This window comes from Danio rerio, chromosome 22 (genome assembly GCF_052040795.2).
Source record: "Danio rerio strain M-AB ecotype USA chromosome 22, GRCz13ab, whole genome shotgun sequence".
Classification (NCBI taxonomy): domain Eukaryota; kingdom Metazoa; phylum Chordata; class Actinopteri; order Cypriniformes; family Danionidae; genus Danio; species Danio rerio.
The window spans coordinates 6,750,412-6,770,964 of NC_141042.1; the positions used below are offsets into that span (position 1 = coordinate 6,750,412).

The 20,553-nt window shown below is 34.0% G+C and overlaps 2 protein-coding genes and 1 long non-coding RNA gene across 27 annotated transcripts in view; 2 read left to right on the plus strand and 1 right to left on the minus strand.

The window, feature by feature from the left end:
* Positions 1–20,553, minus strand: part of zgc:113298 — a 59,630-nt gene that overhangs the window by 37,764 nt on the left and 1,313 nt on the right. For 10 of the 25 annotated variants that reach the window (XR_015521190.1, XR_015521189.1, XR_015521188.1 and 7 more), the window contains exon 1: positions 5,094–5,289. Coding sequence is in view for 4 of the 25 variants with exons in the window: in XM_087302729.1 (XP_087158855.1) it covers positions 5,094–5,145 (52 nt within the window). In the remaining 21 variants the exon portion in view is untranslated. Of the gene's footprint in view, positions 1–3,849; positions 4,724–5,093; positions 5,290–9,601; positions 9,665–11,434; positions 11,870–20,553 lie in introns of those variants that run through there. The other 15 variants (XM_087302743.1, XM_087302732.1, XM_087302738.1 and 12 more) reach the window with 7 other exon arrangements.
* On the plus strand, positions 4,864–20,540 carry LOC141380151 (uncharacterized). The gene is made up of 6 exons (XM_087303878.1): positions 4,864–4,906; positions 10,223–10,531; positions 11,426–11,713; positions 11,788–11,901; positions 13,616–13,683; positions 19,457–20,540. Exons 2-6 carry the CDS (start codon positions 10,387–10,389, stop codon positions 19,502–19,504), a joined length of 663 nt encoding a protein of 220 aa, XP_087160004.1. The 5' UTR covers positions 4,864–4,906; positions 10,223–10,386; the 3' UTR covers positions 19,505–20,540.
* LOC137488896 (uncharacterized) lies at positions 15,165–17,124 on the plus strand. Its single transcript, XR_015521611.1, has 3 exons — positions 15,165–15,240; positions 15,839–15,886; positions 16,737–17,124. It is a non-coding gene; the product is annotated as an uncharacterized LOC137488896 (long non-coding RNA).

A 20,553-nucleotide genomic window follows, 5' to 3' on the forward strand; every position in this document is an offset into this window, starting at 1 on the left:
AACTGAAATCACAGTGAAATGAATGGTGAAATGAATGGCTACAGTCAAACTTTACCTCAGAATTAGATTTGGCCTGGTTAAGGTTAAGTCAGGCACATAAAAATAATAATTTAATACTTTTATTTAATACATTAATAAACAACATAATGCCCATGTAAAGAAAATAAACTAGTAAATTGCAACTTTCCATATTTTAAAATTAGAAATTGGCTATATGAAAACTTTACTACACTGTAAAAATCCTGGTTGCCTCAATTGTTTAAGCTGAATCAAATTAATCATAAGTTCATTGAACTTATATTATGTTAAACTGACTTAAAACAGCTTGCATAACTTATACAATTCAGATAGAACATGATTAACTTCAGGGCTAATGTTTGTATCTAGCTTATGTATGTGCTGTTTCCATGTTTGGATAGTTGTTACTGCCAATGTCAAATATTTTAGCCAAAATCTGTTATCAAATCCACCCTTTAAAATTAGGTTCATTAGTATTTTCTTCTCTCCTCTAGGTTACAGCAGCTGAGTTAACGCAAGTGTCTATTAGGGTGCTTTCACACCTGTGAATCGATTCAGTTGTTCCGAAACAGAGCGGTTCGCTTTCACACTGCAAAGTTTCTAATCGGTCCAAAAGAGCTAAAACAAGTCACGTGCGGGGAAACTCTCCTTACATTGGTCAGAGTGTCAGGGTTTATTTTGCAGCGTCCCGCTCAGCTGTCAGGAGAGGTGGTGGTTTGATGGTGATTGACAGGGTGCGCGCGTGACGTGTCTGAGGAGAGATGCGGTGGGGAGGGGTGAGAAGGGTGCGCGACGATGCCTATTTGAGGACTGGGAGAGAGACGCGAGATTACCGGGAGATCATCACTCGTTTGCGGGCATCCGGAGACTCGCGAAACTTCCCGCCATACTCATAATTCTCTCTTCATATAGCCGTAAGCCTATTACATATCCATAAAACACTGTGATATAATCGCGCTCGGATCGGATCGCTTTCTCACTGCAATCGAACCGCTCCAGGGTTCGTTTCAATCGAGCCGAGACCACCTCATTCAAGCGATCTCGGAGCGATTACTTTGGCGCGGAACAGAGCGCGATTGCCCTGTTCATATATGCCAATCGAACCGCGCTAACTGGGCAAACGAGACACGTTCCGAAACAAAAGTGAAGGTGTGAAAGCACCCTCAAACATAACATCAGCTATATCAGTGCTGCAGAGTTGTAAAACAGAAAGACCGACCGCATCTGTTTTCACAGATTTCAATAAAGACAGTTTATTTTAATGTCCAAGTGTTCATACTTTCCTGAAAACAAATTTTAAGTTGCAATTTACCACCACTGGCATGCTATTGGGCCTGTGATCACTGTGGTCTAGGCCCCCCAAGGAATATGGCACCCGCTGCAGGATGCGTCCCTTATTTTTTGGTATCAAACTCTATATGTATATATAACAATACCCTAGTTTTGCGGTACACAAACACAAAGCTTAAATATGAAAACTACATGAAAATCACATAACTTTCAGATAATAACCTTAGACTGTAAATATATATGGACGTAGTATCAGTGAGGTCACCCATAGGTTTCTGAACACTGCAAAAGAAGTCACGAGTAAAAAAAAAAAAAAGAAAGAAAAAGAAAAAAAGCCACAAGTAAAAAAAAAAAAAAAAAAAAAGAAGCTACAAGTAGGCGCGGCCAACCGTCAACATTTTGTTTGCATGTGATCACACCCATGGCAGGATACCAAACAAGGGCAAAGAGGCAGAGAGTGAGCGGAGCCAAAGACACCTGCTGGCATTTTGCTTGGACCTGGCTTAGACACACTTTACTTTGGGAGAAACGCTTAATACTATATCACCTGTGACTCGTTTGTGTTCTGACCGCATGTGCTTGGCTGTACACGATATCAATAAAGTGTTTAGTCTTTTAAAAACATTTCTGTAATACACAGAGCCACTAAACATTGTTCTTATGAGGATTTTCTGCAGGAGGAAATTGCTAATTATTTCCAAAAACTTCAGATATAGTCTGTGTTAGTTAATATAAGACTATTGATGAAATCCAGCATAACACTGTATGACAACGCTTCAGATGACTGTACTAGAGCCTACAGCTAATCAATCTGACAAATTCTGGAGTGCATTACAGCTCTAAAGAAAAGTATAAATGATCTTAAATAAAACAAATACATTTACAGAGATGGTATACAAGTATATAACTTCACTCACCTTAAAAATGGAGGCCATGTGAATGGTTTGTGAGCACAAAATAGTGCACACAGCATCCCATATATTCTGATAATTGTAAGAAATAAGTCTAAAAAGCAATTGACTGTGTAAAGCCAAATAAAACAACCCAAAAATATGATGAATATGCAGAGTTCAGTGGCTAATCTGCTAAGTCAGCTGAGGTGAAGTGATGGTGACCAGCAAAACCTAACTGTCACTCAAGTGGCCACGCCCTTAATTATGCAAACTTAATATAACTTAATATAAAGGAAACGGATGAGTGAAAAATTCACCCCCCTCACAGTTGTCATGAAGGGTAATATTAGCTGTATGATCCAAAATTGTTCTTTGTACCAGGCTATAAACACCCTTTTTTCTGCTGTAAAGTTGGCCATTCTAACTGTGGGCTCAATTGAAATTTGCTCCATATGGAGTCAGGACTAGTGGAATTTCGATGAATTGCAGTTTCAGTTACTTCCCCATAGTCACGAGTGAGAGCGAGAGGTTGCTACTTGATAATAACACATCACTATGTAAAAGTTACTCTTATTCAGGAAATATTTCTTTGTTACAGCCTAAAGATACACTATGTGGGAAAATTTGTTTTACTTCACAACAAAATAAAGCCATACGTTCCTTATTTCAGCCACTTATTAGTAAACCCTACATAATTTCATATTACTCTGGGTTCATCAAGGATTTAAATTGGAAAAAGGTATGGTCATTGCCTAACAAATTCTTTATTACAAGCAAATTTAAAGAGGTCTCATTTAAAATTCTGCATACATTTTACCCTGTCAAACATTTTCTTTCCAAGTTTAGACAGGATATAGATCAAAACTGTTCTTTTTGTTTGTCACAGCCAGAAACTGTACCTCATATCTTTTGGAATTGCCAGTTCACAAAGAAAATATGGTACGAGATGACCAATTTCATAAATGAAAAATTATTGCCGAATTTCTGTTTAGAATACCAACATGTTATTTTTGGGTTTTTGATCTACAACAAAAATATAAAGAAGGAAGCTTATGTCATTAATATGTGATTATTTTTTAAAAATAAAAACCATTTTATCCTGCTATACTAATTGAATTAAAAAACTATACAAACATCATAAAGCAAAGCACTAATAAAAAAGCCATTAAAACCGCTTTTTTACTTGAAACCTGCAAGATCTTGTAATTTCACAAGGCCCTTTTCTGTTAGTATGTATATATACACATTGTCTTGTACATGTTTTGTTTTGTATACCCCTGACATTTTATTTTTTCTATTATTATTTTATTTGTGTGTGTGTATTTTTTTTCTTTTCCTCCATTTCTTTTTGTAATAAAAAAAAAAACTTGATAATAACACAAGCTCTAATTCCAAATCAAATGTTCTGTAATAGATTCAAAGCTTCAGTGAAGCAGTATTCAAAAGCGTCCATGATATTTATATTTAAATTATATGGTAAGTTTCCTGTTGGTATACTGTCATTTTAGTTTATGATCAAATTACTTAGTTACGGCGGCATAGTCAAAACCAAGTCATTTTTGGAACATGCATGTACTGTAGCCTATGGATATTATTAATTGTTTTGAAATTACGAGCAACGCCCTTGATTACAAAGCGAAAGTCTTACCAAGAACGAGTACAATCAAGATCCAAGAGAACAAGCTAAAGACATGTGTCATTTTGATGACGAATCCATTCCGTACACAACGATGTTCCGTACAGATGACCTTTTAACGTTAATCTCTGAATAAATACTTATGGGTCGTAGGCAAGCTATATATCTGTTTAATCTTTAATTCTCACTCTTTCAGCCCCAACCACAACAGAGACATTCCTACTATATGTTTCCGAGTAAAATCAGTAAGTTTGCTACGTCCACCTAATGCGCTTGAAAATAGAAAGTGGGCAAGCTTAAAGTGCGAGTGTCGCCTGGGAGGGGAGACATTTAAAGCCCGACAATATGCTTTTGCATTTAATTTATGCATCACACGGTATTACAGTCTTTATGAAGTGAATATTACGTTATCACAAAATGTTAAATAAATTATATTTTGTTGAATAAATGCTTTGAAACGGGGATGTTTAAACATCAATTGTGGGTAAATACCGCATGTCGCAAATCTCCGCCTGAAAGACAGGCTGCAAACGCTGTTTGGATCCTCATTTGCAGTAATGATGTTTATATTCATAAAAGGTCAGTCAAGTTAGCTTCAATGTGCATGAATTTAATGTTTTAATATTTTAAATTGTCATGCTGTAATAAAATAAACATGATATAAAAAGTAAATGATTTTGAAGCTATTTCATTTAAAACTTTCATAAAAGAGTTATTTATTATATCATTAACTTCAAGTTAAACACAATAATAGTATATTCTGACATAAGATTTTAATAAGACTTCAAACAATGCCCATTTTTTTGCCGAAAATTAAAGATATGCACGGAACACTATTTTAGTCGTGTACGGAACACCGTTAATACCTATCATCTTCCGTACACATGCGAAGGCGGTACTTATTCCATCTTTTCTCAAAAACTACTGGTCCAAAAGACATCAATCAAGATTTGGATTGTGCAATAGGTATTCCCCCAGAGAATGAACACACAAGCATGCTTATCTGGTTTTCAATGACGGAGGAGTGGTCGTTTGAGTGCGCTGAATAGCGAAAAGTGTACGGAACATGGTTAGTCTACGTTAAGTTTCCTGTTGGTATACTGTCATTTTAGTTTATGATCAAATTACTTAGTTACGGCGGCATAGTCAAAACCAAATAAGTCATTTTTGGAACATGCATGTACTGTAGCCTATGGATATTATTAATTGTTTTGAAATTACGAGCAACGCCCTTGATTACAAAGCGAAAGTCTTACCAAGAACGAGTACAATCAAGATCCAAGAGAACAAGCTAAAGACATGTGTCATTTTGATGACGCATCCACACGGTAACGTTAAACATATTCTGATTAATAAGACTGTTTTTTAACTAAAAAGATCATTTCGAAAAGTTTGCGGTTTTCCTCTAGACTTTGTCAGCAACTCACTTCCTCTGCGCGAACGCATGCACTCTTCTTCTTAAAAAAATGGCGGTTGCCATCCAGCGTTTCGGTGCATTACCGCCACCTTCAGCTCTAGAGTGTGGATCGGAGGGTTCACAGACATTTTTCCCCCTCTTTCCACCCTTTCACTCACACCTTAAACACCATTCTCATAGTAAACACCAGTTTCTCTCAAGAACTTTATAAAAATTCTGAACTGTACCCTGTCCTTTTTTTCTTAGTAAAGCTTTTAATGGATTTTCCTGAATCCCTATCTCCCTTAGATCATTTATTTCCTCGACCCCTCTGTCCTTCATACCTGTTGCTTTTTAAAATCACATGTTCTACTGACTCCTCTTCACTACAGCCCTCACACAGTCCAGTTTCATGCTTCCCTATTAATCCAATAGTTATATTAAATAAACAATGGATGTCCCAGTCTTAATCTGATCACTATTCATTTTCTTCAGTTACCACTATACTGACTGTTTAACAACCTGTTGAATTCGAGATAAAAGCCTTTTTCTCTGTCTTGCCTCTCCTGCTTTTCATTTATTCTTACCCATATTAGACTTTTTACTCTTGCTTTACTAACGTTTATTTTCATTTTTACATTTTCTTTTGTTAATGCTCTTTTTGCTCATCTGTCAGCCATTTCATTTCCCCTTATCCCTTCATGACCGGATACCCATATAAACTTCCCTGACTTGTTATTTTTGTTATACACTGGCGTTCTGCAAACAAAATATCTTGTTGACTTGATGAAAATGACCGTAGACTAGCAAGAGCTGATGCGGAAGACTTCTTCAACCCATCTTTATGCTATAAACATACTGTAGCTGGCACCTCCACTTTGTAAACCCCTAAATCAGATGTTCCTCTAATTAATCCTATAATTTAGTCTGGTATGACAATCCCAATACAAATACTCCAGTTTTAGGGTTTTTTTTTTTTTGCTCCATCTGTAAATCTCTGTGTTTGTACTCTTTATATTTTTCTTCAACTCTAATAAACATTCTTTCCAGATTGGTGCTTTGCCTTATTCCTCTAACACAGTCTACCTCTGGCCACACTAGTCTCCATAGAGCAATCTCTGGACAGACGACAGTGGAACATATCCTCAAATTAAACACTTTAAAAACAATTTGCCAGCATCTCTCCACACCGACCAAAATTCTCCTTTTGACTTTTCCCGTTTTCCCAACTCTAATACTGATTTAGCAATATGTGTATTTGAACACTCTTTTAAACCTACCAAATAATTAGCCGTCAACTGTTTCCTTCTTAATTCCAGTGGCAATTCTCCCGTTTCTACCAGAATAGCTGACTCTGGTGTTGTTTTAAAAGCTCCACAACACAATTACTTAAATTTTCTTTTTTTATTTAACTTGGCTGCTGACCATCTAACACTGACCGTATTAAAACTACATATATTTTATACAGTGATAGTAAGCTTGCACCCCACCCCCTTCCCCTAAAACACCTCATTGCATTAATCACCTTTTTTACACAATTCCTCCATTTATCTGATGTGGTGTACAAATGTTAAATGTGAGTCTAATTTAATTCCTAAAAAAAAATAATAAAACATTCAACCCTCTCTGCGTCTTTTCCATTCATCTGTAGCTTAATCCTTCTAGAATTCTTCTCCTAGTAAAGAAAAGAGACAGTTTTTTTTTCTATGGAAAACTGAAACCCCCAATCATATCCCCACTCAACCACTTTATTAGTTGCTTTCTTCTTGTAACTTCTTAATTACATGTTCCATATTAATTTCTCTCTTCCACAATGCTCCATCATCTGCAAATAGACCTACCTATATCTTCTGGTACCTTCTCCATCACATCATTGATCATTATAATCAAAGTAATGGACTGACTGGTGATTTTTAGGTTAAAACTGTAAAATATCCACACACTTGGCTGTATCGTTAGCCCAGGGAAAACCATATAACAAACCCAGTAGATCATGGAAGCAAACACCTAAGACAATATGACCCCAGTCTGTCATCGGAAAGAATGGGCTGTCATTACTGTCTTCTCAGAGGATAAGCAACTCAGTCTGTGAATAATAATGAGAAACCAATGCATCATCACTCCACCAGCATTTGAGCGCTACGTCGCCGACTTTGATCCACCCCCAATAATGTGTTTAAGCTGACAAAAGCTCCTAATTATCCAGTTTTAAGCTATAGGTACTAATGTTGTATTAACTGATGCTCAACACACCTATTGTAGATCTGTTAGAATCTCAAAAAAAAGTACTCCAGGGTTTTTTAAACCTATAATTCATACTCTTAGTCTTATTATTGAGTCCTACTTCTGCTATATTTTCCATTAAAGTTGTCCTTTGCCAGGAAATAGAAAATGAAGAGCATATACTTAAAGTGTACAATATATTAAAAGGCAAAGTTCACACAGCCCAGTTTGATGTTACCCTATAATATAAAGTGTTTAGTCCACTTTTATTCCACTGACTATTTTTAGTCTGTTTAAGATGGTCTCTCCTCTTCTGTTTTACCTTTAATTTTCCACGCTGCACACTTTTTTCTACTCTGCCATGCATTAACAAACAAACAACACTCTTTCCTAATAATCTCCAAGTCTGATATCTACATCTATGTTGTTGTTTTTTAATTTTTTTTTGTGTAACGCTTGTTTAAAACTCTATCAGCTTTTTTATTACATTTACATTTAGTCATTTAGCAACTTACAAATGAGGACAAGGAAGCAATTTACATAACTATAAAAGCAACAATGAATAAGTGCTGTAGGCAAGTTTCAGGTCTGTAGTCTAAGAAGGAAAGTATTAGTACTTTTTTTTTTGAGTACAGTTAGTGGTATACCCAGAGAGGCAATTACAGATTAGCAAGTGAAGTGGAGACTAAATATAGTTGAGTTTTTAGTCGCTTCTTGAAAACAGCGAGTGACTCTGCCGTTCTGATGCAGTTAGGGAGTTCATTCCACCAACTGGGCAGATTGATTTATTACCTTTTATACCTACATGAGCTGGGACTCACGTAAGTTTAATTTCACATCCTTTATCTTTAATTCCTATATACATAGACAATATATCTTAAAGAGTCCCTATTATGGGTTTTTGAAAATGACCTTTCATGCAGTGTGTATCACAGCTCTAAGTGAAGTGAGCTAAGGCTTAAATCTGAAAGTGCGCCATGTTTAAAACTATTGATTCATCTGTAAAAGACGACTCAGAGTAGTTTGAATGAATTATCGAGGTAACAAATTTTTAGACATGTCGGCGTGACCAGAGGTGGGTAGAGTATCCAAAATCTAAGTACTTGCGGAAATCTTTACACAAGTTAAAGTAAAATTAACAATCTTAAAAGTTACTTAGTTACATTTAATATATATATATTCATTCATTCATTTTCCTGTTGGCTTAGTCCCTTTATTAATCTGTGGTCGCCACAGCGGAATGAACTGCCAACTTATCCAGCAAGTTTTTATGCAGCCCTTCCAGCCGCAACCCATCTCTGGGAAAAAAAATTAAAAATTATATATATATTTATTTATATATTTATTTATTTATATATTTATTTATTTATATATAGGGCAACACGGTTGCAATGTCCACAGCAAGAAGGTTGCTGGTTTGAGCCACAACGGGGTCAGTAGGCGTTTCTGTGAGGAGTTTGCATGTTCTCCCTGCGTTCATGTGGGTTTCTTCTGGGTGTTCCAGTTTCCCCCACAGTTCAAAGACATGCTGTACTGGTGAATTGGGTAGGCTAAATTGTCCAGTGTGAGTGTGTGTGAATGAGTGTGTGTGGATGTTTCCCAGAGATGGAAAGGGCATTCGCTGCTTAAAAATGTGCTGGATAAGTTGGCGGTTCATTCCGCTGTGGCGACCCAGATTGATAAAGGGACTAAGCCGAAAAGAAAATAAATGAATGAAAATATATATGAATCATTTTCCAAAGGACTGGACTGGGTTGGGGCTTGCTTGCTTCTCCACCAATAGATTTTCACGATCTTTATTTTTTTCTTGAGAAACCTGTAAAAATTCAGCCCTAATTCCTAGTTGGATTTTTGGAACAAATGAAGATGAAGACTTTAAGTCACTAAGTGGATCTAAAGGCGTCTGAATCATCAGCTTTTCACCTATGGCCTTTCTATCTTGGCTTCATCTTTGCTCAATAAATCTAATGATAAAGTGTGAGATGTCATGGATGTCCATGATGTCATGGAGATGTTGTCTAGTTTTTAGATTTTACCATTTCCAAAGGTTTCAGATTTGTTTTGTGAGCACATCTGTGAGATTCACAAGTAGGCAGCAACAAAATTTTCACCTACAAACATGTACAAAAAGCCCATCACTCTCACCTACAAAACTGCCATCAGACCACACCTCTGAAGAAAACCCGACCGCAGGCTGCAGTTTGACTCCTGTTTAAGGTGTTAGAATCACAATGAGAAACAGCAGACCTTATTAACATTTTCCACCACACATAATAGCAAATAATGTATTGATTGATATTACATATAAAACGTTTTTAAATCAATAAAACGTTTTTAAAGTAACAATCAAGACACACTTTAGAATTAAATATTAATATTTGCACAATATTTCTACTTCAACCACCATTTTAACCAAAAATCAGTTGCCTGTTTTAAAATATTTATGTTGTACGTACAAATCAAAGACTATTTGCGCATTTAAAGTAAAAACTAACCAAAATATAATTAGTATGTAACCATTTATCTTTCCTAAAAATAAAGGAAACAGGAGGGTCAAACTCTCTTGTGGGCGGATTCATGTTTTCAGAGGAGAGTTGCTTTTTCTTTCCACCAATCTTTCGCTGATCGTCTGGAGAAAATGTTTAGCATGTTTGCTTTATGTTTTTGCTGGTGCCGTTTAATCTGTAAGTTTAATATGTTTTATTTCACAAAGAGAGAAGCCTCAAATTGAAGCCTTAAACTGTGTATAATTTGAATGTTTTCCAGGTGTGTTTGGCGAGTCTGTGTCAGTGACGGAGGGAGATTCACTCACTTTACACACTGATACTAAAATACTTAAAGACATACAATGGAAATTTGGAGCTGAAAACTCTCTCATCGCTAAATTTAAAATAAAGAGGCAAAACTTCTCCACATATGATGGTCCTGATATGAGATTTAGAGACAGACTGAAGCTGGACAATCAGACTGGATCTCTGACCATCATGAACATCAGATCTGAACATGCTGGAGATTATGAAATGCTGATCAGTGGAGCAAAACTGATAACAAAAACCTTCAGCGTTTCTGTCTACGGTGAGTAGAGATCATTTGTGATTGATCAGTGCTGATCAAACTGTCATATTTTACCAAAAGAATATTTAACAGTTATAAAGTTAAGCTTCATCAGCAGGACTTAAATAAGTGGCTTATGTTCACAAACAAAAATAAATCTAGAGTTATCTGTGCACAACTTGTAATGCTAATGGATTATATGCTAGCATAACAGAAAACCTCCAAATTAGTCTTAAAAATTATTTTGATTATTATTATTTTTATTTTTATTTTTTTCAAAATTTGTAGTCATTCACATGAAAGCAGAATGAATAGGCTTTTCCAGTGATTTCTGGATTGGTTTGGTAGGAAATGACAATGTTTGATTGAGAAACACAACTGTTTGAAAATCTAGAGTCTGAGGGTTCAAAAATTAAGAATAAAAAATTGAGTAGTAAAATATTGAGGAAAAAATAAACTGCCTAAATGAAGTGTTTAGCGATCCACATTACCAAACAAACTGTGAGTTTTAGTATATTTGCTGTAAGAAATGTATTACATGTATATACATAGGAAAAATACAATATATACACCTGCAACATAAGACCAGGGTCACATATGAAAGTGTTCCAATATGCTTATCAAAGAAGTATTCATTCTTTTTGTAAAAATAAATACATTTAAAACTGATTTGTAATAAAAAGAAAGACAGTAAAAAAGAATAAAGAATCAACTTTGAATTGTATGTAAAGCTGTTAAAATGTCATAGAAACAAATTTACAAAAACAAATAACAAAATAACAAAAGTGCTTTAGTTCTTTTAAACCTTCATATTGATTAGCTAATGTGACTTTACTAATTTCCATATTGAGGAGTTAATAAATGCAGTTTGAGATGATTTACTGAGGTGTCTCTCCATTCTCTGGTGTTTTCCAGCTTGTTTACCTGTTCCAGTTCTTATCTTCAACTCTTCTCAGTGTTCTTCATCCCAGTATAATTGTTCAGTGGTGTGTTCAGTGGTGAATGTGAGCGCTGTGAGTCTCTCCTGGTACAAAGGAAACAGTGTATTGTCCAGCATCAGTGTGTCTGATCTAAGCATCAGTCTCTCTCTACCTCTGGAGGTGGAATATCAGGATAAAAACACCTACAGCTGTGTGATCAACAACACCATCAGCAACCAGACCACAAAATCCAACGTCAATCACCTCTGTCAGCCATGTCCAGGTATTGCAGTTCCAAAATTCAGGTTTAAGCAGAATTTCACTCACAGTAACAATGGTCTCCTTCGGGTCCTTCAGACTCAGGATATTTGCTAGGGTTTATCTCTGCTGCTGCTGCTGGATCTCTGTTAATCATTTCTGCAGTCGGGATCTTCTGCATCTGCAGGAAACACAGAAAGACAGCTCAAGAAGGCAAGTGTCACCTACTGCTTTTAGTAATAACATACTAAATATTATAAAATATTATCTAAAAATTCCAGTTGTCCCTATACAAATCGACCGTGTGGAACCCAGCCTTTTTTTAACAGTGTTTCTTAAAGTTACAAACGTTATGATTTTTAAGCAGGGTTCAATGCTATGGATTTGTTTGCTTTTTGGAGTTAAGAAATAGCTTTTGACTTCTTTTTTAGTGGGGCCAGTGAAAATTTTGGCATAGTATATAAAAATCTGAACCACTTGCCTGATGGGTTCTGTAAAATATATATACAGTGGAAGTCAGAATTATTAGCCCCCTGTTTATTTACCCAATTTCTGTTTAATGGAGGGAAGATTGTTTCAGCACATTTCTAATCATAATAGTTTTAATAACTCATTTCTAATAACTGATTTATTTTATCTTTGCCATGATGACAGTAAATAATATTTTTCTAGATATTTTTCAAGACACTTCTATACAGCTTAAAGTGACATTTAAAGGCTTAACTAGATTAATAAGGAGAACTAATCAGGTTAGGGTAATTAGGCAAGTTATTGTATAATGATGGTTTGTTCTGTAGGCTATCGGAAAAAAAATGAGCTTAAAGCGGCTAATAATTTTGTCCCAAAAATGTTTTTTTTTTAAATTAATAACTGCTTTTATTCTAGCCGAAATAAAACAAATAAGACTTTTTCCAGAAGAAAAACATATTATCAGACATACTGTGAAAATTTCCTTGCGCTGTTAAACACCTTTTGAGAAATATTTAAAAATGTAAAAAAAAAAAAATCAAAAGGAGGCTAATAATTCTGCCTTCAACTGTATATATATAGTATATACATACATTTTATTCATTATAACATTTCTTTAAATACAACTGACAGTTTAAAAATATACAATTGTGATGTCCCTAAATTTGAACAAAAAACTAAATTTGGAAAAAATAAAATAAAAATTGATCTATTGAAATAATTATTCTATTAAAAAACGTTGGCTAGAATTATGCATTATAGGCTTAACTTACAGAGAGAAATAACAGATGGATCGAGACTACAGTCAGATCATGAAGCAGATCAATGTTGATCTTTTTGTTGAGGTGTCAAAATGAACAGAAATTAACAAAACAACAGGCTTAATACACACTATTATAAGATTAAAATATGGAAAAATTATCAGATGGCCATTTCAGTAAATTTTCCGAATGGATAAACAGCCCTCTGTAATATTTTTGCATGCTTTCACTTTCGTATTCAACATGATTATATATATATATATATATGTATGTATATATATATATACATATATATATATATATATATATATATACATACATATATATATATATATATACATATATATATATATATATATATATATATACATACATATATATATATATATATATATATATATATATATATATATATATATATATATATATATATATATATATATATATATATATTATAGTCAACTATAACTCAGCATTGCAGATCATGTTGTGACTATTGTAGGTGCACACATTGCAATATCAAGGTTGAAACGATATATTATGCAGCCCTTTTTCAGAAGAAAAATATGTAAAACTTTTGATTTGTTAAAAACAGAAATGTAGATCTGCATTAGCTAAATACGGAAAAAAACACTTTCTGGATATTTGTTACATTTTTTTTTTTAAAGTAAATGTTTTAATGCATTTTTTTTGAACAGTTGAGATTCAATCAGAGGAGATCACTTATGCTGAGACGGTGTTCACCAAAAGACGTGCGCCTGAATCAGTAAGACACTTTATTATTCATTCATGACTATTGTCAGTGTATATGTAAATCACTTGTGTTTTTGTCCACATTTAACCCTGGACTACAAAACAAGTCACAAGGGTAGTTTTTAAAGGAAATTCAGACTTTAATAACTAATTTTTAAACATCATATGAAACCTTCAGTCAAGAGCAGTGCGCGATTTTGTCCTTGTCTTTTTTGTTTGATTTATAAAGATAAACACAGTCACCAGCAGGAATATAGTGTACTGTCGCTTTAAGAGCCACACAGTTCCGGTTGTGTTTTCAGTTTCACATGCCATTTCATTCTTAACTCTTTATGTTCACTTTTTTCTTCATAACAAACAGGGGTGAATGTAAATAATCACTAAGTATATTATATAACAATAATTTGACGATTTAGGTGCTCACTTTAGGATGAACACCCTACATGTGTGGGTTCTTTATTGTAACATTTTAACAATACAAAAAGAAATATATATACACATATACATGCCAGGGGGTAAGCATAAATCAAATACAAAAATACATATGTAAAAATCAAATAAATACATTTTAGAGTTCACAAATTTTTAAAGTGCGTAGCGTTTTTTTATTAAGAGAGTCTCTGATACTACTAATATACAAGCATAATTCCGTCATCAACACCTTAAAGTTGGGTTTCTTATTGGTAAATTTACATTTATGAATGTAAAATTTTGTTAGCAAAATAATTAAATTAATTAAATAAAAACAATTTTCCTCTTATATAGGGTACATAGAAATGCCAAAAGTACATGTTCCCACAACAATGACAGAGGTTTAGAACACTGTAATTTGTTATTAATAAATTTTTGCACCTCACTCCATAAGTTGACTGAGTATGCGCAATGCCAAAATAAGTGTAACGCAGTCTCCTCATATTCATTACAAAAAATACAATTTATATCAATCCCACTTTTAAATTTTTGTAAATAATGTTTTGCTGGATAAAATCTGTGGAGATGTTTACAAGATATTTCTTTAATTTTATTTCTAACATGGTATTTCTGTGGTAACAGCCACACTTTTTTCCAGCAAATCAGTTGATCCTTTAATAAAGACATCCAATAAGATTGAATATAAGGTACAGTAGTAAGTTCTCTTTGGAAAAGGGTATGGATAGCTTTATTATTACTCTTGGTACACTGTAAAAAGTGCTACACTCACAAAGTTGGTTCTATCTACTTTAAATAATTGCAATCTAGTTAATTTTATTTGTTTTATACCAAAAAAATAAAATTTGCTTCCTCTTTACTTAAAATATATCAGTTTTTATATAACTGTATATTTTGAATAAAACTAATGCAATTTATTTGAGTAGATTTTTTTACGTGGTTATTGTGTAGAATAAATGTTATAAAAGTGAGTTGACACAGACAATTTATTAGAGCAGCTGTCGATGTGGGCAGGTGTTCATAAAACGTGATTTTAATAGTTTGGCGTGACTCCTTTTTCATTGCCCGGGATTTAGCAGGCAGACGCAGCTTCTGCAATGGTCGACATTAACTGCTCCCAGCAGCGGATCTGATTAACACGGTAAGTTGCAAATTTAGCCGAATGATAATTGTAAAGTCATGCAAAACTGCTGTCTTCGCTAGGCAGGTGAGGTTTTAGCTTTGTAAATTGTACTGTAGCCTCAGGTATGTTAACAGTTAGACTGCTCTCACATGGAAAGCTAAGTTGGCTAACGCTAACCAACGCTAGTTTATGCTAACGATTAAAAGTGATATTATTGAATAAAAATAGTGAAAGTAGTTTTAAAACACTTAGTAGGTATAACTAACGTTGCAGAACCGATTAACAAGGTCACTGGTGGGCGGTCGGGGTGTGGGGGTTCAGTTTGCTAGCGCTAACTTAGCTAAAGTTAGCTCACCTAAGTTATAGCAGCACATTAAGGATGGATATTAAATGCAGAAACGTATGCAACAGTTAAGTAGTTTGTGTTTAACGTAAGAGAAAGTATAACTTAAAGTTTGTGTTTTAGAGATTTAGTCCATAAGTTTTTTAATGCTGCATAGTGAATAAATTACAGATTTACAATTTATTTTAACTTAAATTACATTTACTACTGATGTTTACAGAACCATTTAAATTGTATGCACCTCATTCTAAAATGCATGTTCTTGGTCTTTAGATACCAAAGTGATTTTGTTACCTGTGGATCTTCAAACTTCACATCCAGGTAAGAAAAACATTAGATACAACTACAGCTATAATTATTTGCAGGCAAGTAAAACATTGGTAAAATTGCAAACAATAGTGGGCTCCATAGAATTAACTTACATTTGATATCTGAAGATTTTTTATGTGTGCAACAGTAAAAACAGTATAAAAATATCCTAATGCAGTTTCTTATTATCTGTCAGTCTTTCAATAAAGCTAACTGATAACACTGAATCACTGAACTGTCATTTGCCAGTGACATTAAATTTGAAGAAAAAAAGTCAATTAAATGTAGCTTTAGCAAAAATTTAATGTAAACCTTAATGTAATGTGTAAAATGGCAATGTATTTATTTATTTAATAAAATTTGTATTATGACGTGCAAAGTTTGGTGCAAAATGAAGATGACATTTAAATTATAGAACTTGTATTCTATAATTTTCATATAGCCATTTTCAAACAGTTTTAATATCTAAATTAAATACACATTCTTATGCTTTATAAGTTGCCAAAATAAACAAAAAATGTAATACCTAAATTTTAACAATTCTTTGATTGACAGGAAAACACAATGACATGCACTGTTACACTGAGTAAAATCACAGTTTTCTTTAAAATTTGATAACTAAAAACACCTGGAATAATGTAATTACACAACCTCTATAACCTTTTTTTATTTTTTAAATAGAAGTTAGGTAATTTTAACTAAGGTAATTTTTAACTGATAAACTAAGGTGTTTCATCCATGCATCATTCTCACTGGACTTTTGTAACTTCACTTGTAGTTATTTCCTATTCAGTATTTAGCTATTTAATGTTGTTTGGTAGCAACCACCTGAACTCCTGTTTCTTTTTGTCTCTACTAATAGAGTTGTGAGGAATCAGAGGTGCATGCGGCTGCCCACAGGAAAAATTTGCCATCAGCCCAACACAGTTTGGATTATCATAGGACTGTCAGAGGTTTGCCAAACCTGTCAAATGCATGATGGCTCCTGTTTGGACTTACCGATGTCCTCGACTTCAAGTATCCATCAAAACTGTATACATTTGAGATATATTAGAGACTCTTTGTGGGACTGGACATTATGCATCCTAAATCTTTATCAAAATATGCAAATCTCCTCACTGAGTTGCCTTGGATGATTTCTCAATAGGATCTGGTATTATTAATGTTTTTATTTATGTATTGTGTACGTGTAGCCACATTAATGGCCTATTTTGTAGTCACTATTAAAAGGAACATCGATTGATATTGAATACATGTTATGGTCTTTAATCCATCTTCCCATTCTTATTTAATTGTTATTGACAGGAAAGTCTGTTTATCTGTTTTTACTAGTGTATATTGTGCTTACAATATAGAAACGAAGATTTATTTTCTGAGGTTACAGCCAGAAGTCAATTAAATTAGTTTTAAATGACATATGCATGGTTAATTTTATTTAGATCATTAAGTTCATAATACTTAATTAAAATGAGTACAGTCAACATATAGCAATGTATAAGTAAGTTAAGTTTAACAAAAAAAGTAAGTTTATCTGATTTGAGTAATTTTAGAAATATTAGTTGGCTCAACTTAATTTTATTGCATTTGTTTTAAGCAATGTTTTAGTGTTTAAAATACTTAAAAAAGGCTGGAAGTTGAATCAACCTAAAACGTCCGATGCAACCACTTGCCTCACTTTTTATAAGTTAGATCTAAGTAACATTTTTTACAGTGTATATATATTAAAACAGGTTTTGCCCACATATGATTTAGTGACATCAAAAGACGATGCATCAAAAGCATGGACTTGATTAATAACTCTAAATAACATATGGACCCCTGAAGGAATTGAATTATTAACAGTTGAAAATTCTTGTTGGGTAATTGAGATTTTGTAATAAGAGAAGAATTCATCGTAAGAAAAGAGTACACCTTCTTTATTATATAACTGACTAACTAGATTAATTTTGTTTTCAAACCAATGTGTGTGTTCTGCTTGTCTCTGAGGCTCAGCGACACACACACACGCACGCAACAGCATGAGCTCCCTTTCGTGCTTTTAAAAACATGAATGAATTGAATACACCTCAATAAATGATGCATGTCTCGTGCAGGAAAACCACGTTACAATACATGCTTTTACTTATTTTCATGTGAAACTAAGCTGGTTTTAGCTGGTCGACCAGCCAAGGAGATGACCAGCTAAAACCAGCTTGGCCAGGCTAGGAGCCCAGCCAAAACCAGCTATATCAAGCTGGTCATTTCCCAGACCAGGCTTGAAATGGCGAAAACCCAAAGCCAGCTAATACCAGCCAACCAGCCTATAGTTTAAGCTGTTTTTTTCAGCAGCGTTTGCAGAGGATCAAATGTGTAATGTTGGAAAGGGTGCAGAATATGACGCAATAATCATTTTATCTCGACTAATGTTTTTTTTTTTGTCAGCCAAAATCGAAATCAAAACTAAATTTCGATTAATTGCACAACCCTAAAATGCATGTGCACACTTCACATTTAAACTAGAACAACAGTATCATATTTACACATCGTTCACAGCACTCCTCCATTTACTCCGTCTGATACCCTTTAGAAAGGGAGGTGGGGGGGCTATTTTTGTATAAATATGTGCTTTTTTTTATCCAGAACATGACGCATGATGGAATACATTTAGCCCCCAATACCACAAATGTGGGTTTAGTGTGCGTAAAATGCACTACTTGTTTCCAGTCTTGTCTTGTGCACTTGATGTTGCTTGCATGCACTTTCAAGTGGCCAAAACCACAAATCTGGGTATTTACACAAGTCCAAAGTCCCTTTAAGACTCGGCAGCCATCTTTAAAATACTTTCCTTTTTCATTTCCCCTAATAGCGTTATTTAAAGCTTGCAAATAAATTTCACATTTCAAGATATTAGATTACAACAATCTCACACGTGTTGTTTATATGCTCTAAACTCAAAAACTTATTTGTAAAGTTGCATCAGCCGTGCATTTGAACAGTTTCTATAGCAACCAAAACTTATAATGGTAGTGATAGAATAGTGATTGGTGATCTTTTATTTTATCTTTTTACTATTTTCATGCAAAGCAATGAACCCTAGATACAACAAAATGCAGTTCTTCAAACTAAAAAGCACTGAAATAATGAAATGGCAGCCCAGAGTCCTGATCTAAACCTGATTGAAAAATCTCTGCAGACAAACTTATAGATAAAGAACCAAACTTTTAAAGAGATTGACCAAATTTAGTGATTTCCTGAGGTATTTTCTTAGGTACTTTTGTTCTATTCTTACTCATTTTTGACTGCTGTAGCCTTCAGAAATATTTAATGAAATGCTTCATGCTAGTCATTGTCGTTTTGATCAGTGTTTTCCACAAAATATTGCACAAAACCAAGTACTTTGGTTATTTTGTAAAACACTGTTTCTCAGAAATAAAACCTGGTCACTGGGCCAGTACCTAATTCTGAGAGTCTAGCATGGAGCAACAACAACTAAAATGACAATGAAGTATACTAATTCTGCAATATCAATCTCCACTGTATACTGTATCTAAAGCTGATCAGGATGAATTTTAGATTAACTGTTTTATTATGTGTTTTTTACAGAAAAGTAAAGAGGATCATCAGGTGGTGTATGGTCAAATTAAGACATGAAGATAAACTTTAATATTTTGGCAACTACCTCAGATTGAAAGTCTAAAACTGAGTTTTAAGCTTGCACTTGCGACTGAAGGGATAGTTCACACAAAAATGTTAAGTTACTTACTATTTACTCATCCTAAAGTGGTTCCAAACCTTTATACAAGTTTCTTCTGTTAAACACAAAATAAGCTATTTTGAAGAATGCTGAAAACCTCTAACCACTGACCTCCATGGTATGAGAAACAAATACTACGGGTGTCAATAGTTACAGGTTTACAGCTTTCTTTAAATTTTTTCTCTTGTGTTTTACAGAACAAAGAAACTCAAACAGGTTTGGAACAAGCGAAGGGGGATTAAATGAAGACTGAATTTTTAGTTTTAGGTAAACTACACTTTTAAAAACTAATTACTATCCATGTAACAGTGTTTTTTAACAACTTACCAAACTCATTTAATAATAGATTACTAAAGCCTTATGTGTACCTCAGGTGGAACATCAGTGTGAAACAAAGTGTGAAACGTATGTGCAAAATAATCACTAGGTGTGAGAATGCACATTTCTCTGTTTTTCTTTTTGTGTGTACTACCATGTGGTTTGATGTGATGGACTAACAGCTTCTGCAAGAGCTTGTGAAGGTACAATGCCTGTTTGATCTGTTTCTGAATGCATGTCTGTGTGAAAAACGTGTGGCTGCTTTTTCCATTTCTGCTCACGTGTGACCGTTAGACTTCTGCTCTACATACAACTCAATGATGAACTCATCAGTTCTTTTAGTTCACAAAGATCAAACCAAGTAATAATATTACCATAAAATATGAAGATATCAAAAACATATTCATGCATAATGCCGTGGTTTTGCTGATGATCTCATGTGGTTTCACTTTTAAAAAAGAAAACATGTTTGGTTTTTTACCTCTCTTTGTCTTTAAATCATACTATGTGAATATATGTCATGTTTCATCTGTGGCTCTAATACTTATGGTACTTATGTGGAATTTACTGCTGTCCAAGGTATATAATAATAAAGAAACTGTGTGAAAATTCAAATGAATTTCTGTGT